The sequence below is a fragment of the Lucilia cuprina genome, chromosome 4 (assembly GCF_022045245.1).
Source record: "Lucilia cuprina isolate Lc7/37 chromosome 4, ASM2204524v1, whole genome shotgun sequence".
In the NCBI taxonomy this organism is placed as follows: Eukaryota; Metazoa; Arthropoda; class Insecta; order Diptera; family Calliphoridae; genus Lucilia; species Lucilia cuprina.
In genome coordinates, this window is record NC_060952.1 from 4,646,256 (window position 1) to 4,672,228 (window position 25,973).

General features: G+C 25.8%; 1 protein-coding gene across 2 annotated transcripts in view; it reads left to right on the forward strand.

Moving 5' to 3' along the window:
- Positions 1 to 2,394: 2,394 nt before the first annotated feature.
- The window catches only part of LOC111690903, a 38,690-nt gene continuing 15,111 nt past the window's right edge, over positions 2,395 to 25,973 (forward strand). For both annotated transcript variants that reach the window (XM_023453496.2, XM_046948209.1), the window contains exon 1: positions 2,395 to 2,776. In XM_023453496.2, coding sequence (XP_023309264.2) covers positions 2,602 to 2,776 — 175 coding nt within the window. In that variant the 5' untranslated portion in view covers positions 2,395 to 2,601. The remainder of the gene's footprint in view (positions 2,777 to 25,973) is intronic.

Sequence of the window (25,973 nt, forward strand, 5' to 3'; positions counted from 1 at the left end):
AAAAATGTCCTTTAAATAAATAGTATTTAATAAAATATTTTGTTTATTATTTTATTTATAATTTGTTTAATGAATGTTTTATATAAAATAAAAGTTTATGTTATTAAACTCTCAGCTTTTTTATTAAGTATTAAAATGAATTTATTATTATATTTTTTTATTTTAAAAATCATCAAATTAAAAAAAAAACTTCTAAGTTGTAGCTGAAATGTGTTTTTTTGTTTTTATATTTATAACTACAAAACTAACTAAATTTTGTTTCTATATACTATTTGTTGTAAATCATTTATAAATATAAAAAAGTACAATTTTTTTTTGTTTAAAATTTGTGGAAATAATATTTATTTCCCATATAAGTTCTATCAAAACAAAAAATGACTGGTTCCTTTATATTTAGCTGTCGTTTATTTTTTGAGTTTAGTTTTTCTGTTTGTTAAAGATATATATTTTTTATTATTTATTTTTAATAATTTAATTAAATGTTTTAATTGTATTTCTTTTAAGGGATATAAATATTTTGTTTAAAAATCATACTTCAAACCAAATAATTATTTATACTAAATCATTCATTCATTTTATAATTAGGTTAACTATAAAGAAAATTTAAAGATTTTAGCGAAATATTTTGGTTAAGAAGTTGTTCTTAAAAGTTACCAACTAAGAATTGAATAGATATTGTAAGATACTCAAGATATCTTAGACAGTTAAGATTTCCTTTCCTCAGTAAGTTTATAATATGATAAAATTTATAAATTTGCCATGATTTAACAAGTTTATATTCGAATAATGACAATTTCGATTTTAAATAACTTCGACTTCCGACCTCCAGAAATCTTTAATCCACATCGTGGTTATATGTGTTTTCTAACTTCGAACCAAGACGTCTCACTTAAGACTTTTACTTCTTCATATCTCATTGTCTCTACCAGCACATAGATTGTTTTGTTGAAAATGTGACTTAATTGGGAGTAAAGGTTAATCACATTAAGTAAAATCTTCCATAATCGAATACTCCACATTGTGGTTATATGTGTTTTATAACTGCGAACCGAGATGTCTCTACTTCTGCACCTAATTGGAAGTAAAGATCAATCATATTTTTGATGCGTTATCAGTTTTAAACAAATCGGTTAGTTCGTTGATCCCATGTCTTATCTATAACTTTTAAACTGTTCTTTTAAAATTTCATTAGTAAGGTATGAATCACATTCCGAAATGTCTCGATATCTTATTAGGTGTAAGGTTTAGGTTACAAGGGTTGTACGCTAGTTAGCTACTTCACTCAAAGGCCTTGCGGCCATTGTGAATGGTTTCACTCCCCGATATCGTTGACTGCTTGGTACTTGAGGTCTTCCTATAAGCTGATAATGTTTACTAGTGACAGTTCTAAGACAGTTCAGATCTTGGAATAGAGATCTACCAAGATAGAGTAGTTTGTGTCCTTGTATGGCTGGGCAGTCAAATAGAAGATATTGTACCGATTCCAGATCTTCAGTAGCTTCTACAGTAGTTATGACATAGGTGGCCCATAAGTTCCGACATATGTCCAATCTTACAGTGCTCAGTAATTATACCAGTTAGAAGCCTAATCGAGTTCTTAATAAGAGACACGAAAGTCTTAGTACTATACGTTGTCAGAGTTGTCTCGTTATTCTACAAGTGGTGACATGTAGCCACCTAAGTCTATCGAGCCGAAAGGCCACGTAAAAACTTATAACTGCTGCTCGAACGAGTATAATTTGTTCTGTTAATAGATCTGCATTTAGTTCTTTTATATTCATACATATAACTCCATATAAGATCCAAGAAACTAAGCACACTATGGAATTTCTGAGTATTTTTTGATCGTAAAATGTTAAGAATTATATTAAATTGGATTGCAAGTAATTAATGGAAAATTCGATCTCGATATTTAGGATTCGAAAACCTGAAATTAAAGCTGATGCTTCGCAGCAATAAAAAGCTGAAGGTCAATCTTTCAGAAATTGCTAAAATCATTGATTTACAAACATCAAAACACTAAAATATATTTTAAACATTTTAAAACAACTTTTTCATTAACCAAAATATTTTGCAAAAAATCCAAATATTAAAAAAAATCATCAAAAATAACAATTAAATCATTTTATATACTAAAACGAAAACAAATCAAATCTTAATACTTTAATGACCCCCACAAACTAACCAAAAATTAATAATTTAATTAATCCCCCTTTAAAACGTGTAGAAAACACGTTTATATAATATACATATATTTTCTGTTTCAACTTTTTTCATTATTATGTTTTTAACAAATTTTGTTAATTAAACAAATTTACTTATATTTTTTCCTCTCTTAAATTAAAAAAAAAACAATTTATCAAAAAAAAAAAAAATCCATTAAACAAAAACTAAACACCATTTAAAAAAATAATTAAAACCGAAAAACGCAAATTAAAAAAAATATCAACAATTTAACCATAAAACGAATGATTCAAAAACAAACCAAAAAAAATATGTTATACAAAAAATTTTAGGAAAGGATGTCATCGGTGCCTGGTCATTTATGAGAAACACAACAATGTGTTGCAGTATAAAGAAAGTGAGTGCGAAGGTGATAGTATGTATATGCATCAAACAAATCCATCTGCAATGGCGATGCGTAGCGTTTTAAATCAAAAAACCAACAATAATGGTGGTGATCATAGGGGGGGAGCTCATCCCAATTTGAACGGGCATTCAAGACTATCCTCATCGGATCAATATATAATGAGATCCAATGATGATATGAATGATTGTAAGCATTTTTTTTCAATTCTACAAATTCTTAAACAATTTTTCAATTATTTATTTAATTTATTTATTTAGTTTTTATAAATTATTTCTTAAAACAAGAAAGTACAAGAAAAAAATAAAATAATTAATATTTTTTATTAATTTTATTATTTTTTTTATTTTTCTGTAATTTTGTTATTTTTTTAAAGTATTTTTTACTTTTATTTTCTTTTTAAAATTGAGGTTTTATTTTTTTGTTTAGAAAAATTTAAATTCATTAATTATTTAAAGAAAAACATAAAAACACGTTCATTAGGTTTAAAATTTTATGACTCTCGATTTTTTAAAAAAAAATTATTAAGAAAATCTTTTCTACAAAATTACACTTTTTCTTAAAAGAATTTTTAGTTTATTTTAAATTTTTACTTAAAACAATTTTAGTTTTTTTATTTTTGTAAAAAATAAATTCACAAACTTTGTAAATAGCTTTATCTTTAAAAAAAAAATCAACGAAAAGCGTTTTAAAAAAATATATATTTTTTCAAAATTTCCTTTTTAACCAGGGAAATTTTATAAAAATAAAGGGTCCTCTCTCCTTTAACTCCAACAAAACTTTTTTAAAACTATTTTTCAAAAATTAAAATTTTTGAATAAAAAACTTTTCGTTCACAAACTTTTGTATGAAAAATTAAAAAAAAAATCAAAACTAAAGCGTATTAGCGGAATAGCAGATTAACCCGTCCCAACTTTTGTCTTACATTTTTTGAAATATAAAAAAAAAAAATACAAAAAAATAATTCCCTTTAAAAAAATGAAAACAAAATATTTAACAAAAAAAGTTCATTAATTTTCATTAAAATGTAAAAAAACAAACAACAACAATTTTAAGTTTTCACTAAACATTTAACGTATAATTTGAAACAAATATTTTTTGTTTTCTTTATAAAAAACCCCTTTCTGTTAAAATAATATAATTTTCTCTTTAGTTAATTTAACTGTAAATAATTAAAAAAAAAAGATTTTTGTAAATATTTATTATAAAACCAAAAACAACTAAAACCAACTAAAATTTGTTTGTTTATATATTTATGATTATTATTATAAATATTTGTTTGTATATTCTTTCATTCATTCTTTCTTTCTTATTTTCCTTTTTGACATTTGTCTTTATATTAAATTTAATATTTATAATATTGAAACTGTTATTAAAAAAAAGCGTTAAAGTTTGAAAGTTCAAAGAAAGTTTGCAAAATTGTGATGGCTTAAAGATTTAAAAGCTTTAAATTGAAATGTGGCAGATATAACAAAACCTTGAACCTTAAAATGACAAAAAAAGCTAAAATTAAATATTTTACTAAAGAATTATATTAATTTAAACTAAATTTAAACCTTTAACAAAAACTAATGATTACCAAAAGCTTTAATTGCGGCATAGCTTTATTATATATCTAAAAGCTTAAATTGATATATTTATGAAAATATCTAAAATATCTAATTTAATTGTATTTTTAGTAAAAATTTAAAAGCTTTAATTGATAAATTACAAAAAAAAAAATATATTAAAAGCTTTTAATAAAAAAATTATTACAAATTTCAATAATTTTAAACTTAACTTTAATTTAAAAGCTTTTCTTTAATGTTAAGTTTGTCAAAGTTAAGTAAAAAAAAAGCTTGAAAAATTCAACCAATTATGATTATAGTATTAATAGCTTTAATGCAAAAGTTGTTAAAGCTTAACAATGTTTTCAACAACTTTAACACAAACTACTGCTAGAATATTGCTAAAAGCTTAGTAATTGCCTCATATAATCTAAGCTTTTAAATAAATCAAGCATTTCTTATTTCATGCTGAGCTTTTAAAGCATGTCAAAGTTTAGTAAACAAAATTATTTTCAAAAGCTTTACGACAAACATATGCTATAAGTTTGCTAGCTCAGCTTTTAAGTAAATCTATTGAAGTATATGTTTAAATAACCCAAAAGCTTTTAACTAAAAGATGTAGATTTAACCCAAATCTTAAATTTTCTAAAGGCCTTTTGAACCAATTATATGTATTTTAAGCTTTTAGTAAGCAAAATTCTTAGAAAAATTAAATAAATAAATAAATCTTTAACAAATTTCAAATGAATCTTTTAAACTTGAATATGTTACAACTATATGGTTAAATAACTCAAAAGCTTTTAATACTAAAACTTAGCTTTAAACTTGAACTGTAAAAGCTTTTATCATATTTTTTAAATAAATAATTAGGCTTTAAGAAAAAAAATTTAAAGCCTTTCATTTAAAAAAAAAACTTTTGCCGGCTTAAGCTTTAAAATAAATCAAATTTTACTAAAATGACATTTAGCTTTCGATACAAGACATTGTTTTGATAAAGTTTAAAGTTTTAGAGGAAAGCTTAAGTTGCTCTAAAAAGCTTTCAAAAGCTCCCAATTTTATAAAACATGTTTTATAAGCTTTTTAACCAAATAAATGTTAAAACTTTTTTGAAGCTTTTAATCTTTAACTTTCAAGCATACTATCACAGTTATTAAGCTTTCGTTCTAAAGAACATGCAACTTAAAACAATCTTATAAATATTTAATTTATTTTCTTTAGGTGTTTTTGTTGTTAATGAAAGTTTTTTTCAAATACTTTTATGCTTTTCATTATAAATAATTTCCACCACAAATTACTAGGTTTTTTATTAAAAAAAAAAAAAAACATTTCTACTCATCTGTAAATAGCCATTTTATATATATAAATATATTTAATTTTTTTATAAAAAAAAACACCTTAATTCCCTTAAAAAACAAAAACTATGAAAACTGCAGAAAATTAGTTTTTAAACAAAAGATTAAAACGGAATATTATGGAAAAAATGAGAAACCAACCAACCAATCATTAAACTGAGTTAATTTCTTTTAAAACATATTTATAAATTTATAAAAATTAATATTCATTATACAAATGTTATAATAAATAATTAATTATTATAAATTATAGATTCTGTTAACAAAAGTTGTTGTTTTTTTTTTTAAACATTTCGTTTTTAATCTTTATACTTGAAATTGTTATTTTCTGCAAAGATGAAAAAAAAATCGAATAAAATTAAAATATAAATCTACATTTAATTTCGTTGATTTAAATCTGTAAAAAAAATGAAACAAACAACTAAACATTATTAATTTTTATTTAATTTATTTGCACGCCTAAAGCCAACTTGTTTTTAATTAAAAATTGAAAGTTGTGTTTTATTTTGAAATAATTTTATTTTTTAAAAATTTATAATGATTTCAATGATTTTTTTTTTCATTAAATCCTGTTTTTAAATGATTTCATTTTCCCTGATTTATGGTACATGTCCAGTTTTGTGTTTTTTTGTTGGTTATTACTCTCTTAATTATGATTTAATATTATGATTTTATCATTATATTATTATTTAAAAAAAAAAAAGAAATTTTATAATTTTTTTTTCGTGCAAAATAAAAAAATAAATCAACATTAAATTCAATGTGTGTGTCCTTGTGTGTGCTGTTTAACCCAGTCTCTAAATCCCAATTACCCTCGTTTCAGTTGTTTTTTTCTTTCTTTTCGTTGTTGTGTTCGATTTTTATTTTTTTTCATTTTTTATATTTTTTTTGTATTTTAATTATTATTAAAATGAAAATTTATGTTTTAAATATTAAAATAATATGTTAATTGCAAAAAATTCCAAATAAAAATAAACAGTGTAGAAAAAAACCATTATGAATATATTCCACAAACATAAATTAATTTGTATTAAAAAAAAACATTTTTTTTTTGGAAAATTGTAATTAATTCAATTTATTAAATTAAATTAATGTACTCATATCGATTACATTGTTATTATTGTGTTTTTTGTTGTTGTAAATACCCTGAAGTGAAAAATATATGGTCCTTCGAACCGTTAAATTTTATAACATTAGTTAGTGCTAGTCTTTGACGGTTTTTCGATTGTAATAATATTCCACGTGACCACAGGGAAATTGTTAAGCTTAATTTTTAAATTCATCATAAATTCACCATCTACTCTAAAGGTCCTTAATGTAATATATTACAAAAGCTAACTATTTGTATCAAAATTTTTGTTTTGGGAGTTTCATGTTTACATTTGTCTGAATTCGTTCATTCAATTACGTTTTGAATGTCGAAGTGATTTATGTTAACATCTGCTGCGCTGATCTTATTTCACGGTGGTCTTTTTCCACCACGGGGTGAGTTTCTGTGACGACTCTCCACCGCCCCATTGTGTTTCTTATACGCCGGTGGTAATTTACGTATATAGAACTTCCGGTCGAGTATACTGGCACTTTGCACAAGATAGGATGGCTTTTGTTAAGTCGGCAATAGCACCTGGGAATGTAACCGATAGTCCGAAATACGAATCCATCAATGAGCAACTGCGGTAAACCTGGTATGTACAGAGTTTTCTCTGAACTTTTCATTGATCCGACACTCACATTCTAGATTTACGAGTTGGCAAACCCTTATACCTTATTCATCCTATCTCATATATATTTAATACAACTGATTTACAATGCTAAGTCCTATCTGTTGTTATCGGCACCGAACTTATCCCGAAATATAGGCTTTATCGTACATAAGTCTTATAACCACAATTAACTTTTTCCCGAGAATTTTGATTTAAAACTTAGCAACTACAACCGACCTGCCTAGTTCTCTGCTATGACCCCATTTCAAAGCATTCTAAGGAATGTTCGAGTACTAAAGTGACATCACCAGTTTATAGTATCGGTAGACTAGAGGTGCTGATAGCACCTCTTTTCTCAGGATTTGTAATTACCCTAAGATGGGGTCTTTCATGAAGAAGACATGCCCACGGAGGGCTAGTATACCATTTTTTTGTTAATTTAACCGAACTTTGTTATAATAAGGAAGTTTTCTCCTTTTTATTTCAACCAACACTCAGTATAAATTTGTCTCTCGTAATGCTGATAATGTTGGTTACAAACTTGAAACATCTGCCAGTTAATATGCAGGAGCTATACCATTTTAATTTTATCAAAAACTGTCTAGGATCAAAAATACTTAACAAGAAACTCCTAACTTTAAAGAGACAAATCTTTGTATTTTCAAGTTAAATATTGCTTATCTTTAGCTTTGAGAGTTTTATCATAATTATTTTTCTTTATAATTCGCTTTTAAATGGTCCTTCGAAACGGAAATTTAAAATTTGAATAATAATTTCAAAACAAAACTGAAAATTTCCAAATTTGATTTCCTATATAAAAAAAAAATATTTTCTGAGATTTATAGTAAAGAGTCAAGTACGGATTTATTTATGCGAAAAATAATGGTCCTACGAGCCTAAAAATGTATAGAAATATTTTCTTGTAATTAGAGAAATGTTTGTGGAATAATTATAAGATTTAAGGCAAGTCAATCTTTAAATCTTTTAATACAATAAACCGCCCGCTGTTAAAATTTTAAATATTTCTTTTTAAATAACATAAAAAAAGAAACAATTTTAAACTTAATTTTATAAAATTCTAAACAACAAAACCACAAAATTTCTTAAAAATTAAGAAAAAAATCTTTTTCTAATTTACTAAATAAACTCCACAACAAAAACGTTGTAAATATATATTTTCATTTAATTTAAAATGCTAAATAATATTACAAAAAAAAAACAAACCCTTCTACAAAAGAAAGAGAGAAATGATTTTCTGTTTATTTGTTGTTTTTTTTTTCTTCTTCATATCTAAGTCTATTTAATGCAAAGAATTAAATTTAGGGCAGGCACCCCATCAACATCATCATTCACTTTACTCACTCATTCTCATTCTATTTAATATTGAAAATAAAGTAATAATAGTGTTTGAAAAAAAAAAAATAATATTATTTGTTGGCAGCAGTTAGACATAACCAACAAAAAAGAAAAAATAAAATAAATTCAAACTAAACCTCAACATTATTTAGATTTAAAAATTTCAATTTGTTGTTTTTTTTTTGTTGTTCATATATTTAATTTTCATTTTAATTTTTCCAACTTGCAGTCCTACTAGACATATAATGCTCCAGAGTGCATTTAAAATCCAATCAAGAGTTAAACTAAAAAAAAAAAATACGAACGAGAGCAAAAATAAAGAAAATAATAAAAACCAAATGATAATTGGATGACATGTGAAGTTAATTCTTCTTATTTTCATTTTCAGTTTATTTAGTTGTATTTATATGTTTGTTTTTTTTTCTTCATTTTATTTTTTAATTTTATTCCTCGACAGTCTTATTTTGAACAATTACACTGTGTGTGTGTGTTTTTTTTTAATTTTTTTCTTTTTTGTATTTTCAATTAATGTTAAATCAACTTTGACTTGGTTGACATTTAGTGCAGTTTTATGAAATATTTAACCCAGCAAAATGTCTTCTGTTCTGAAATCTCTTGTTGAGAGAGATAGAGATAGAACCAGACCGAAGGACCATTTTGCCTAATATGGCTTTGATGTTCTGAGAGCTCTTATTGAGAGAGAAAGAACCAGATCGAAAGACCCTTTTTCTTAATATGATGATATGAAAATGTCTTTCTTACGCTTGGAAGATTTAAATATTCTATGTTCTCAAAGCTAAAGCAGAACAAACCGAAGGACCAATTTTTCTAATATGATCTTAATCGCTTTTAAATATTCTTTTAAGCATTTTACGTTCTGACTGAATCGAAGGACCAATTTTTGAATACATTCAGAAACCGATTTTATTGCTAAAGTGTGAAAAACTGAGAGCCGTTGTAATCAGTGAGACCCCACAAAAAAAGAATTTCTATAGAAGCGAACAAGAAGTAGATTTTTTAACACAGGCATGTAGGGATGTAAAAATCAATTGTTTTCGCTTCTTTAGAAGTAAATAAAACATCACTTACACAGTGGCTAAACAAACTCATTTAGTGCTACTTTTAAAGTAGTGATAAATGCAATTCCTTTGGAAGTACTTCGTTTTATTTTTACTGAAGACAAACCCAGCAATAATCTTTTGAAATTTCTTTTTAAAAAAGATTGCTGGGTTAACATTTTCTGTAACCATGCACCCCCTTTTTGTTCTGTTGTGTATGTTTTTATGTTCTTAAATTTCATTATAAGAAAATTGACTGGTACTAAAATTAATTTATAATTGCCCTTAAAACGTTGCTTTTATTTAGTCTAAAGACCACAAGGTTACTACTTTTAGTGGACAAACTATATAAGCATTTAAGTAGTCGTCGAACAGGCAGTTGGTGAATTTTAAAACGTTCATTCACTTGCACTTAATAAAGTTTAAATTAAGTTTATTAAAATATTTTATAGTTATTTACTTAGTTTGAGTCTATTAAAGTTGGTGGTGGGACTTTATTAGTTTTTTTTAATTCCATATATTTCCATGTACACACCCTGTTTTCCGCTTTGAAATGCTTAATAAGGCAGCTATTTTGTTTGGGATCAAAGAGCATTGTAATTATTAAGTAGAGATTTTAATTTACAGTTAATTATTTAATTAAAATAGATTATTTAATGACACTATTTAAGAGTAAGTTGGGAGAAAAATTTTCAATACAAATGCAATTCTTTTTATATCTCAAACACTGTCATTTTAATAATAACAATGAGGTTAATGATCTTGTAATGAAGTTCCTTTGATTCTACTTGATTGTTTGTAAATTAACGAACACCTAAACTAAGAGATCTGATCAATATTGTAATTCATATGTCTGCTGAATTAGTTAAATTGAATTGTCGAAACAAAAACTAAAATATTCCCACTACAATTGGTTCCGCAACGATCTGGTCATACTCGAACAATAATTGTCAAACCAACGACAGTTGTATCAACCGAAAACGTTCCCTGAGGCCACAGTCGAACAACAATAAAAACTAATTAAAATTTTGTGCGATAATCACGCCTGCGATCTAATCAATAGGATTTTTAGAGTTACTGTCAGGAACCAAAGATCTGATATAATATATGTATATCAGATACGAAAACTTCAAATGGATCGCTAAAATGCTTGATTTGGATACCTTTTAATGGAAAATGTTGGAATTAAGAAACTCAGTCTTTTGAACTTAGTTCTTCCGATGACCTAGAGTAATCAATACTGTCAGGAAGGCAGTACGTATACTATACCAGATCCGAGAAACTTTAAATGGAACGTTGAAGTGCTTGATTCGGATTTCTTTTCATAGAGAATTTTGGTAAATTAATTAATTCAGTTTATTGAACTTAGTTCCTCAGAATGTTTCCTGAGGACCGTGTTCCAAGTTATTGAAATATAATTTTGTAGATTAGTTGCGCCCGCAAACCTGTGTTTTCCATTATTGCCATTTTCGGACTTATTTATTCTGAGGTGGCTTTTTGTCATTCTTTGTGTTAGAATATCCTCATATTATTTCAGCAAAGTTTCATTATACCAAGTTTTCGTAAGATTCCTGTGTTGGAGTAAAAAAGCTTATATAGCGATCTATCTGACCCTCCTGAACAAAGTTTCTCAGAATTTTGTTCCTAAGGAACGTATTATCTCGATTAACAGTTATTCTAATCTAGTTTCACAGCAAGCGTAACTGTAGTTCTGTAGTTGCGAACGCAATCCTTTGTATTCACTAGGAATCGTTCCATTATTGTTATTTTCAGACATATTTATTCTGACTTATTTATTCTGGTTCTGCTTTCGTAAGGATGTCCTTATAGGATTTTAGTGGAATATTCCAAGTCTTTGTAAGATCTACATCCATGAGAACCGAATTAGCCTGTATAATTGTTAAAGCCTATTTTAAAGCTTTTTTTAGCTAAAGCTTTCAAAAATCTCTTCCTAAGCTCTAGTCACATAAACTGTTAATCAAATTTAATCAAGTTTATATTTTCTTAACTAAAAAATTTTTCTTTATTTTTGACACCATAAATCCTTTGAAGTCTTCTTTTCATAATCTCACTAGATCCTTAACATTTACTCTTAGCAAACAATTTAACAAATTACACCTTCTTCTTGTTGTTTTCATTAACATCTGATTCCAACTGCTGATAACAAATGTGAGCAGGTTAAAATCAATTTCGAAAACAACAAAAACTTTGTAACTCATATAATAATGACCATTTAGATTAAAATCGCTTGTAATCCTTACAAACACAGGAGTCAAACAGACTCCTTTATACTGTTACTCTCTAAACCTCTCCTTTAACATTAAAGATAATATATCCCTTTAACTGGCTAGAATTAATTCCTTACACTTGCCATTTTCTTACAATTTTGTTCAGACTTTATCTACAGCAGCAGCTGCTGCTGTTGTTGTTAATTAATAAATTAATACACATACAACATATTAAAAACAATTTGATATGAAGGAGAATGAATGAACGAACGAATGAATGAATGTTTACAAAAGGCAACAACAAAAGATTGTAACATATTTTTTGATAAGCCTTAACAAAATGAATGATTTTCTTTACTCCAACTTCCTCCCCCAACCGGTGTTAACTTTAATAAATAAAAAAAATAAAGCAGTGACTTTTAAAGGAGACAAACAGAAACACATGGCAAAATATAACAAAACCAACACGTAGGAAGAAGCCACTTTTTGCAGAAACAAAACAACCGTTTTATTACAAAAACAATAAAACAAACATCTACTGCCAACCACCCACCATGTTTGTGAACCCTTTTTCACAAAGGTAAACAAACAAACCAACACCAAGAAAAACAAAAACAAAATTAAAAATGGGTGAATAGCAATAGAACGTGGGTGGACAGAGTGAAGAGCGTAAAATGAGACAAGAATCTTGATTTTTATTACATATTTCTTTTACTCGGTTTAATAAACGTGTAAAATGGCTTCAGTGAGCAAATGAGTGAGTAAATGTTGTTGTTAGTCAACAAGAAGAAGGACAATAATAAGACTTTTTTTGTTTATTTGTTGTTGTGATAATGTTATTTTGTTGTTGGTGGTGTTGTTGTTGTTTTGGTGTGCTACTTAGTCCAGGTCATAGAGGTTTTATCAAGATTTCATTTCTTTGTGTCACGGATTCTTATTCTTTTTTTTGTGTTACAGTATTTCATGTTAAAAAAACGAAATATTTCTATTGAAAACAATATTAAACTTTGGGTTTTATTTATAGAAAATAAAAAGAAATCAGAAAAGAAATAAAAAACCCAAATAATTTTAAACAAGTCAATTACCCCTAATTTCTTTTGAACATGTCAACATTTTTCAAGTGACAGGATAACCCCTTTTTATACATCGTTTTTTTTTTGTTGTACTATACACTGTTATTATTCTACTTTTTTTGTTATTGCTGCTGTTGTTTTGTTTTATTTTCATATGAAAGGACTAAATAGAAAGAAGCTTTTATTACAACAACAACAATGTTGAGAAAAAGGTATAAAAATTAAACAACAGCAACAAATACACAAAGTAGAAGACGTTGAAAGAAGTAGAGAAAACAGTTCGTTTTTATACAAGAAGCAACAGAATGTAATGAAGAAGCTTAAGGTCTAATGCACAGTGGTTTGAGGGGGATAAAAAAATACCTTTTTAAATGTTATGGTAAGAAAGTAAATTTTATTTATAAAATTGACGGGTTTAATTTAGATTGATTTTTTTAGGATTTAGCTAACATTTCAATAATTGTTTTCCAATTGAAAGTTTGACAAGATAAAATTATTAGCAATTTATCTACGTGAATCGTTATTTTTTTGAAAGACTACCAAAATATTACTCATACCACTTGTATCCTGTTTTCCTTTTCAAAATTGTAACATTCTTACTTATGTATACTCAAACATTATTACTTTTTAAAACTACTTTTTTAAAAGTACTTTGGCACCTTCATGAATGTTCTGTTAAAAGTTCTTTGGTACTTTTTAAAAAGCACTTTACTTTTTTTAGTCTTTGGTACTTACATAATAGTATTTTTCTTAAGTTATCTGGTACTTTTTTAAAATACTTTATCATTTTCATAAAAGTACTTTAACACTTTAAATACATTGATATTTTATAAAAAAAATTTATTGTCCTTTTTTAATTTCGTTCTTCTTAAAAAGTACTAGAGTAATTTCTAAAAAGTTGTTTGGTACTTTTTTAAAAGTTCTCTGGTACTTTTTTATAACGCTATAGGATTTACTTAAAAACTTTCTCTTACGTTTCAAAAGTACTTTAGGACTTTCTTTCGTATATCCTTTCTGGTCCTTTTTTACTTTCGTTCTTCTTAAAAAGTACTAGAGTAATTTCTTAAAAGTTCTCTGATATTTTTTTAATAGCGCTTTAGGATTGTCTTAAAAGTACCTTCGTAATTTCATAAAAGTACTTTAGAACTGTCTCTTTCTTTCTCTTTTTAAAGTACTTTAGGACTCTCTTAAAAGTACCTGCGAAATTTCTAAAAAGTACTTTAGGTGTTTCTTAAAGGTACTATTATATTGTTTTAAAGGTACTTTTCTTAAAAGTATTTCCGTACTTTGGTACCATCTTAAAAGTACTTTCGTAAATCCTTTAAAGTAAATTAATTTTTTTGTAATTAACTTTGGTAGTTTATTAAAAGTACTGTGGTACATTTTTATAATTAATTTGATACTTTCTTAAAATTGTTTTGGACTCTATTAAAAGTTTACTCTTAAAAGTACTGTTTTACTTTCATTCCTCTGAACTACTTTATTCCTCTCATAAACTGACTTTGTTACATTATTGAAAGTACTTTGGTTCTTTTTTAAAAGTACTTTGGAACTTTCTAAAAATAATGTTGGACCAATGAAAGTACTTCATTTTAGTATTTTGATACATTACAAAAAGATCTTCTTTAAAAGAACAATACCTGGTTATTTGATAAAAGTACAATGATTTGGTACTTTCTTGAAGGAAATTCGGTACTTTTTTAAATTGTTTTGAATACCTTTTTTGGTAATTTGGTTTGTTCTCTTCAAAAGAACAATAAAAGTACTTTAATACTTTGTATAAACATATTTTGATGCCAAAAAGTACTTTGGTACTTTTCTCAATGTACTTTATTGCTTTCTTCAAAAGTACTTTCATGCTTTCTTCAGTTTTATCCCTGACAATTCATTCTTAATTTCTTAAAAGCACTTTGACACTTTCTTAAAAGTACTTTTGTCTATTTTTCGAAAAAAAAATGTTTAAACATTTTCAAGCGACTCTCATCATCCACTTGTCACTGTTTCCTAACTTTCTATATAATTTCTTTAAATCCTTTAAACGTATAATGAATAGCAACGTTTTTTTTTCTTTTCTTCTATATACTTTTTAAATTTTCTCTCTTATTCTGTTTTCTATATAATAATTTCTACATTTTATTTTTGCATTAAAATGAAAAGCATCATATGCTACTTAAGACTTTAGATATATTTTTTTATAACAAAAAAAAAAAGAAATATTTTATTATGAGACCTGCCAGAGCGAAAGAGATTTTTTCCATTCAATTCTTTTTTTTTCTATAATTTTCTATATTTTATATTACAAGTTTTTTTCTATTACGTTCAGAGTAAAGAAAGTAAAACAATGTAATAATTAATTAAAGAATGACGTTGAAGAAGCAGGGGAACAACACAAAACATTCACGCTAATGAATGAACAATGTGTTTTTTTTTCTCTCTTTCTCTTGAACAAAAGGATTTTAGTATCCCTTTCTCCATACTTTTTATATTTAGGACAAATGATACTCGTTATTATTATTAAAAATATATAAATAAGTATGTAATAATTTTAATATTTTTTCTCCTTTTTCCTGGTTAAAACTTTAAAATGGTTTTTATAAAGGAAAAAAGTTTTTATTTTTCATTTTTTTCAAATTTGATGACTTAATCTAGATTGGTAACTTTGTGGTCTTTATTTTAGTTTTTGTTTTTTAAAATAAAAGAAAGTTAGCAGGTAAAAATTTAAAAGGTTGTTTATTTAAATGTTGGTTTTTGCTGAAGTTTTATGGCAAATATTAAGAAATAATAGGAGTTTTTATTAGGAATTATTTTTATTGACGAATAGTTTTTTAAAAAAAGTACTTAAGTACTTTTCTTATATTATCAATTTCTTGAAAATGTATTCATTTTAAATTTATTGTCAAGAAAGTACTAAAGTATTTTAAAGAAAGTTCTTTAAAGTACTTTAAAAAATGTACAAAATTTGTTTAAAGAAAGAAGAAAATAATTTTGCATACTAAATACTATTTTACAATCTATATTTTTAATTTTAAATTGAAAAATTTTAAAAAATGGTACTTTTTTAATATGGAACTTTTTACAAAAAATTTTTTATTTAAATTAGTTAAAAATGCTTAATTTCATCATATTGAGATTAACAAGATATTTTTCTTCATTAAAAAGTATAGTATCCAAAAAGTTACTACTTTTTATGAAAATATGACTTTTTTTATTTTAGTACCCTTTTACGAGTATTAAGTTAATTTAGTTTTAAAGTAAAATATTGAGAAATAACATAAAGAAAAGCCTTTGCACTTTTTTTACTAAAGAGTAAAAAAGTACTTTTTATACATTACACTAATATATGGGAGAGGGTATTATACGTTTGTGTTGATGTTTGTAAGGCACAAAAATACTGGTCCTGCATTCGATTAAATCAGAATCACTTGCTGAGTCAATTAAGACATGTCCGTCGTCCGTCCGGCTGTCCATTCGAATGTCCATACTTGAATACTTCGGAATTAAGGTAAAATAATAAGTTAAGTAAAATTTTTACACTTGTTAGCAACAAATAGTAAACAAAGTACTTTTTTATTTAGTACTTTTATTGTAGATTTCTTAAAGTAACTATTTTTTCAACCAAAAATTCCTAAATTGCTTTAAATTAAGTTATTAATAAAGCATATAAGCGTAAAAGTAAATTTATGCATTTTGGTACTAAAGTTTTGTACTTAACTGTAAAAAAGTATTTTTTTATTTGGTACTTTTATTATAAATTCTTAAAAAATCCTAGATTAATTATTAAAGTGAAAAGTAAAGTTATGTATTTTGGCACTAAACTGTTAAAAAGTACTTTTATTAAATTGTTACTTTATTAGTTACGATTAGATAAAAACTTAAATTCCCTAAAATTGTTAAATTTTAATGTAAATTGTTTTAAAAATTACTAAATTTTTGAAATGATACTTTTGAAAAATTTACTACATTTTTATAAAACTTATAGAAAGAAGTATTTTTTTAAACAAATTTATTACTCTATTTTATTTAAAAATATATTTAAAAATTACTTTTCAGAAAAAAAGTACTTTTTATACAAAAGTTTTAAACAAAACATTGTTTATAATTTTAATACAAAAATGTCTTTTTGGGACTTAAAAAATAAACTTTATTACCAGTTTGAGTAATTTTTTTTAATAGGCTTTTGATTCTGCGAACAAATTTTAAATTCCTGCTGTTGCTATGGTTTTTATAAAGATTTTAGTTTAATTTCAAAAATATTTTATGAAAATATGGTAAAACAATTTCTATTTCAAAGGAATTTTACTAAACAATTTAATTTCTTTTTAATTAAATTATTTTTATATATAGGTTTAATTTAATTACTTACAGTAATTAGTTTTTTTTTTCAAAATGATATTTTATTAAATTTTTTCCATATAATTTCATTATTAAATAATTTTCATATTTTATTTAATTAATTTATTTTTTTTTTTATTAAAATCTAATAACAAATTGAGACGGGTTAAATTTGCTTCCCTCCTTTTTACTCCTTCTACAAAAACAAATTTTTTTATATAACTCAAATATATATATGTGTATATGAAAATAATTTTTTAATATAAAAATGAGAACAAACAAACTCACACAACACAAAACTCTTACACTTTACACACTCCACCCACATACATCTACAAATATACATACATACATAATTACACCCTATTTTAAGTTAAACATTAATTTTCATAGAAAATATTAAACAAATTTTGTGCCAAAAAATAAATATATATATATGTATGTACTTTTAAATAAATAATTAGGCAAAAAGTCAGCTAAAACAGGTTAAAAAATGAACTCAAGCTTAAAGTTATTGTTGAACTTACATCCAACCACACACTATACACTCAATATAAAATCATTAAAGAATTTTCAAAAAAAATTAAAACAAAAATTTCAAATTAATAGTTTAATATTATTTAATATTAACGGGTTTTTTTTTGGTACCTATGTGTATTTTAGAAAATCTGTTTAAAAAAAACCTTTACTTAAACAAGCAAAATGCGCGCGCAATTTCACTAAAACTTATACACATACAAGAAAAAAAAAACAAATAAACATTAACACATACACTTACTCACAAGGTTTTATAAAAATTTATATACTTTTTTATATATACAAAAAACCAGGAGTTCACTTCATAACACATCATCTATTGAAATCAGGAAAAGTACCAAAAAAAACTCTCATACTCTGGCAAACACATACACACACATACTAACACACTCTCACAGTCAGTGGTTTTGAAACGGAAAAGGATGTAAAAAATAAAATTTCTATGCAAAAAGTATACAAAAAACAGAATAATATAAAACAACGACAACAAAAACAACATTAAAAGCTAAAAATTCATGTTGATGACGACAATACAACAATATTCTTCTTCTAAACTTTCAGTCAGTTGTGCTAAGGAATGTATTCATTTTTTGGTTATAAAAAATATTTAAATTTTTTTTGAATTGATCAACAAAAAGAAAAGCAAAAACAGGAAATCAAAAATATTTTTAATAGACTAGACTATAGTCTAGACTATAGACTAGACTATAGTCTAGACTATAGACTAGACTATAGACTAGACTATAGTCTAGACTATAGACTAGACTATAGACTAGACTATAGACTAGACTATAGACTAGACTATAGACTAGACTATAGACTAGACTATAGACTAGACTATAGACTAGACTATAGACTAGACTATAGACTAGGCTATAGACTAGACTATAGACTAGACTATATACTAGACTATATACTTGTCTATATACTAGACTATAGACTAGACTATAGACTAGACTATAGACTAGACTATAGACTAGACTATAGACTAGACTATAGACTAGACTATAGACTAGACTATATACTTGACTATAGACTAGACTATAGACTAGACTTTATACTAGACTATATACTAGACTATATACTAGACTATATACTAGACTATAGACTAGACTATAGACTAGACTATAGACAAGACTATAGACTAGACTATAGACTAGACTATAGACTAGACTATATACAAGACTATAGACTAGAGTATAGACTAGACTATAGACTATTGACTAGACTATAGACTAGACTATAGACTAGACTATAGACAAGACTATATACTAGACTATAGACGAGACTGTAGGCTAGACTATAGACTATTTTATAGGCTAGACTGATCTTAGATTTTGTAACTTAACTAACTTATTTTATGTTTTCATCAATATATGATTTGGTACTTTATTAAAATTTAGTGCTTTTCCAAGAAGTACTTATTTTTTCAAGATAAAGTTCAAGATCATTTTAAATTAAATTGGAATTATTTTAAAAAATCTGACATTTTTTTAATTATAAATCTAACTTTTTAAAAAAAATCAACAAAAGATGAAATTCATTCTTAAGACTTATTACCTTAAAAGCTCTGTACTTTATTTAGCTCTCTATTTATACAAAAAACAACCAACCAACTTTATTATATTCACTACGACTCCCTGCAAATTCACATTCACAATTTATTTATACAATTTAAACAACTAAACAAAACTTTACACTACAATACAATAAAAAGCAATAAAAATATAAAAATGAACTTTATACAATTCAAATATAGTTTTATAATAATATTTTTTGTTGCTGTTGTAGTTGTTTTTTGAGATGGGTAGAAAGAAGAGTGTTATATATAAATTGCATATATTATAAATAATTTCTATATAAATGTTTTGTATATAATAAAACAAAACAACATTTAAACATTTTTAAATTGAATTGAAGGATTTTAAAGAGTTCTGACTGTTGTTATTATTTTAAAGAAGTACTCATACCACAAGTAAATTAGGTTTATTTTTTTCAAATAGCCCAGCAGTTTAAAAAAGGAGTCAGTGTATCCTTGATGAATAATACTTTTGCGAATTGTAGAACTATTAAACTTTGTAGTTCTGTCACTTTTTCACTTTCATAGGCAGAGAATAGGTTCAAGTAATTAAATATGCAAATCGGGCCATATACTCAGAACAGCAGGATTAAATTCTGTTTTTTCAGAAATGTTGTATATAATACAAACTTATTGATTTGAAAACATACATATTAATATGTATGTATTCATATGTTTATATAATAAAAATTATTTTATATATAAAATAGTGTCATACATTTTGTAAAATAAAAAAATAAAAATTAAGGTTAATTCATTGTTTATATGTATGTATGTGTTTTGCTGTAAATGCGTTTGGGTTATTATGAAAACAATTAAATTGTATGTTTATTTCGTCTGTTTTTGTGTTAATTTCGTCCTTAGAGTGTTTTCAAACCACAAGTGTGGGACAAAAACAAAAATACGAATCACTTTATGTACAATTTATGTAGAATTTTTTTTTAATAGGGTGTTGTAAAAACAATAGTGTCTGGAATTTGACAGCTGTTAAATTATAAAAAAAATAATTATGAAAATTTAGTATTAAAAAAATTAAACTACAACATTGAGGCCTATACACAAGATTTTAGACTGAATTTCGGATAAGACTATAAACTAAACAAGACTATAACAAAAACTCAAGACTAGACCACAGACTATACTATACCCTAAACTATTGCTAAAGGCAAAACTGTAGACTAGACTACATACTAGACTATAGGCTAGGCTATTGACTATACTATAGACAACATTATAAACTATAGATTATACTATAGAATATATTAAAGACTAGACTGTTCACTAGACTATAGACTAGACAATAGACTAGACAAGAGACTAGACTATTAACTAGACTATTTACTAGACTATAGACCAGAATATAAACTGAACTATAGACTACATTATAAACTATAGACTAGAGAGCAGACTAGACTACAGACTAGACTATAGACTAGACTATAAACCAGACTATAGACCGGACTATAGACCGGACTATAGACGGACTATAGACTAGACTATAGACCAGACTATCGACCGGACTATAGACTAGACTATAGACCAGACTATCGACCGGACTATAGACTATGTTCACACCCATGTTGATGATCAGATAGGTCAGAGAAGTGTGATGAACCCAACGTTTGAAAGCGAATCGTTTCTAGGGCCGAACACTTACACAGAAGATAAGTAATTGTTTCCTTTTTCTCCTCTTCATTCTGGTAACTTCTACCGAAGTCATTATATGGAAAATCCATGCTTCTTGAATGATTTCCAAATTAACAGTAACCAGTAATAACCAATAAAAGAGTGCTCACATGCGTTGTATTGAGTCCTATTAGAATGGATGGTGTATAAGCATCCAGAAGAGACCACAGCGTCTTTGTAATTGAGTAAGTAATCTAATGGACTAACGATCTTGAGCTATTAAATAACATATAGCATATTAGTATTTCTTAATGACCGATAGAGGAACATCACAGAATTGGTATATGTAGCCATTCTTCACCCAGCTGTCGCCAAAGTATCAACAATGTTGTTGACGTTTATTGCCTTGTTTCCTTTGACCCAAACAGGGTTAATTGTTGAATGTCTCGTCATCGCATTGAGAGACTTAGTAATAAATTTACTAAACATTCGACTAAAGAATTTAACTCATTTACATATTTAAGGCGGAAACGCTTTATAAAATATTAAAATTTCTGTCCTTAGTATTTGAAAGATATCAAATGTCAAAGATTAAATTATTAACTTAAAACTCTCTAACAATTAGAAACTGTTTATTAAAAAATATTTTGTTTTAGTTTTAAACTACTTAAAAGAACTTCGAAAACTTTTAAACTTGAAACCTTAACAGTAACCTGTGCATACAATCCCCCACTTTTTTGACAAACATAACACTAAGTCTATTTTAGTTGAGTTAAATCAAAAGTTATGACAACCTTAATCATCATTAAATCTCCTTAAAAATAAAAGAAATAAAATTCCTAGGCAACACAAATATTTGTGAATTTTTTAAAAGTGAGAATTTCAAAAACTCAATTTAAAACCTACACTTTTATACTGAAGGACATTTTTGTTAAAAAAAAATTACTTTGTTTTTGTGTTTTCTTTTCGAAAAACTTGCACTCGCTTAACAACACAATGAAAAAATCCTTGTAGAAGACCCTTTTTTTGGGCAAACTCAAAAGCTAAAGTCTACATATAACAAATTACCCCACATAATCTAAAGTGCTGCTTAAAATTATTATTATTGCTTCTAATAATTGAAAGTTCAGAAACTAAAAGCAAAAGTGTTGGTTGGATGGTTTGTTCGGTTAGTAGTTATGCGTCGTGGTGTGAGTAGAGTGTGTTTAAGTGTTTGTGTTTTATTTCTATTTTTATTTTTTCAAACTGATAAGAGTCTTAATCTTTACAAGGACTTGTAAACAATAAACCAAAATAGTTAAAATACCACCCCCTAATAGAAAAACCAAACCAAACCAAACCGAACTAACACATCGTACAACCCACTCTCACCCACACATTCACACAGTGGCTTTATCCTTGTAGGGTTAAATTTAGGAAAAATACTATGAACTTTTCTAAATAGGTATGTGAATGTTACTTCAAAACAAAATATTCAAGTAAATGTGGGTGTGTTTCCATATGAGTGTGGTATTGTGTGTGTGTGTGTGGTTTTTTGGGAACATGTCATAACTATTTATTATTGTTATTAAACTTGTTTATCAAGTGAGAGCAAACTTTTTATATTTATTTATTGTACGTTATTTCTTTAAATGCACACAAACACACATACACATTAATACATATTCCTATTTACATTATTTAGCCAACATTAATATATTTACATTTATAGTAGTTCTATTCACATACATATACACTTTTATAGACATAAATACAAATAACTATTTTAGTGAAAATAACAATCATTATTACGACAGCCAGTCGAAATAAACAAACAAATAGACAAACAGCCAAAACCAAAAAATAAATTCATAATTTAGGTTTCATATTTTGTTTTTTTTTTTTTTTTTTGGTTAGTAAACAAAATAAACTTTTGTATTCTTGTCAATAAAATATAGATCTTTAACAAAATGGTGGAGATAGTAAAATAACAAACAAATACTATAAGGACGTGTATAAATAATAATAGAAGCTAAAGTTAGTTTTTTTTTTTTTGTATTTTGCTGTTGGTTTTATAATATTTTTATACAAATATGGGAGTATTAAGTATAAATAAATGTATATATTTAAACAAAATGGAGAACTAAACAGAGCATTGAGGATTTCAAATCATTCTTTTACTTGAATTATCAAAAATTACTTAAGATAAAACTATTATCATTACTTTAGTCAAGTATATAGTAAAGATTATAGTTTAGACTATAAACCAGAAACTGGACTAGACTATCGACGAAAAAACTAATACATGACTTATAGTCAAGACTAAAAACTAGACAAAGGCTAAAGCTTTGACTATAGTCAATAATATGAACTAGACTTTAATTATGAATAAAATATACTACAACTACTTTCGTCACAACTATATACTTGACTTTAGTCAAGATGAACTAAACTATAGCCAATAAACTAGACCAAAATAATTTCGTAAAGAATACAGTTTATAACAAAAACATTATTCAAGATTATAGTAAGATCATATTGGACAAGACTATAAGCCACACTATTAGTTATAATGGACTAGGCTAGTCAATACCATGATATAGTCTTTAGGCTAAATTATGGTCAAGACTATAAAACTATACTTTATACTAAAGACTATAAGTTTACTCAAAACTATAGAGACTATGAAAAATAGTCAATATGATGATATAGTCAAAACTTTTGACTAGATTTTAAGCTAAACTATAGTCAAGACTATAAAACTATACTTTAGACTACAGACTATACGTAGTCAAAACTACAGAGACTATGAAATATAGTCAATAAAAAAGAAAATAATCAAGATCTGATATTTGCCTTGACTATGGACTAAACTTAGTCAAGGTTAAACTTTAGTTTAGGCAATGGTCTACACTATAGTTTAAACTATAGACTAAAGTTTAATTAAAACTACAGAGACTACAAAGTATAGGGAAGAACATAGAAAGTAATCAAGACTTGATAGTTGTTTTGACAATGGACTAGACTAAAGTCAAGAATATAGCCTTGACTTTAGTCCATACTATGTACTATAAACTAAATATTGGTGAAGTCTATAGAATATATTCAAAGTTATAGACTAAAGCCAAGTTTAATGACTAAAGTATAAAAAATACTATTACTGGACGATAGTCAATACTTTTAGATTATAATCAAAACTATAGATACGATAATGGTCCAGACTACAAACATAGCTATAGTCTAGACAATGGATCAGACTTTACTCAAGACTCAACTTTAGTTAAGGCTATAGGCTATAGTTTAGATTTAAAAACCGCAAAAAACACAATGAAACTAAAACACTTGTCATGACAATAGACTATATATCAAGACTTGACAGTTGTCTTGACTATGGACTTAATTGTAGTCAAGACTATGGACTATGAACTTTATTCAAGTATATGTACTATAACCTAGACAATAGTCAAAACTATGGAATATTGTTGAAGTTATGGACTATAAAGCAGACGGATACTCAGTACTATGACTCGACGCCGGGCAATACTTTAGACTAGTTTATAGTCAAAACTAAAAATGAGAAAATTATCTAGACTCTCGACTAAAATACAGTCAAAATTATAACTATATATATACTATAACCAAGACATTAATCGGAATAAAAACTGTCAGAACTACTACTGAATTCTATTACAATATATAGGCTATAGAAGATCCGACAAAGGCCTATTAACATTTCCTCGTATTTGCTGTCACATACATCCTTCCTACAAACTAACAGACCGTAGAATAGTTTATTTAATGAAAACATTATTTTAAAATCCTTTTTATCTAACTGCTAGTTCTCTTAAGACACTAAACAGAAAATCGATAAATATAACCGAAACAAAAACCCGGAGTGAGTGAGAATAAAATAACAACAACATTAGATAATAAAATAAAGTTTTTACATATTTATAGTATTAAATTCTAAAGATATACAAATAGTACAATAACCAAAAAAAAAACTACAATTTTGCAAAAACCAAAAAAAAAAAAATTGTAAAAGTATAATAAAAATCATAAAAATAATATTCATACAACTTCCTGCAACAACCATCCCCCAACCCCTTGCAACAATACACTTGACTCAGGCTACTCATATACATATATATTTGATTTAGCTGACAGTTCGATAGAGAGTCAGGGGTGGGGTGGTTTAAGGACATAATGGCCGGGTGGGTAGTAACAAGGAGTATGTGAATTTTTATGATGATAAGAAGGCGAAGCGTTACTTTTTCATAATATTTGATGTAGAGGAGAGTCAAGGCGATTTATTGCGATAATATTTACAAGTGTTTGTTTGAATTTATATCTATGTATATGTATCTATACATATATTTATGTATTTATGGAAAAAATTAAACATAAATATGATGAATAAAATCACATATTCTATTAAATAAATACAAAATGTATATTTTTTGACATAAAGGTGGTTGTTACACAATTTATATTTATGTGTTGAGATCTTTTAACATTGAGAGTTTTTGAGATCTGCTTGATAAACGTTGTATTGTCGTCATTAGAAATAGAAAAATATTAAAACTTAATAACAGTTTAATACTTTTCAACATATTTTTTGGAAAACACATATATTTTGTGTCGTTTTATTAGTAAAATAATATCTGTTTCAAAACCATATTGAGAACTTTACATACATATTTAAATTCTTAATTTTTTTTAACTTTTTGAGTTAATAAATAAATTATTTATGGCAAAAATACAATATTTATAACGAAATTCATTAAAAAACGAAATGTAAATAAACAAAAATACCAAAAAAAAAAAAATATTTAATTTATTAAAAACGTTTTTTTTCATAAATATTTTTATTTGTTTATTTATTCAACAATTTCATTCACTTTGTAAATAATTGTAGTTTTTCATATTGTTTTTGGTTTTTATTATAACCTACAGTCTTTTTTTATTAATTAATTATTTATTGTTTATTTATTTTTTATGCAAAATATATTGTAA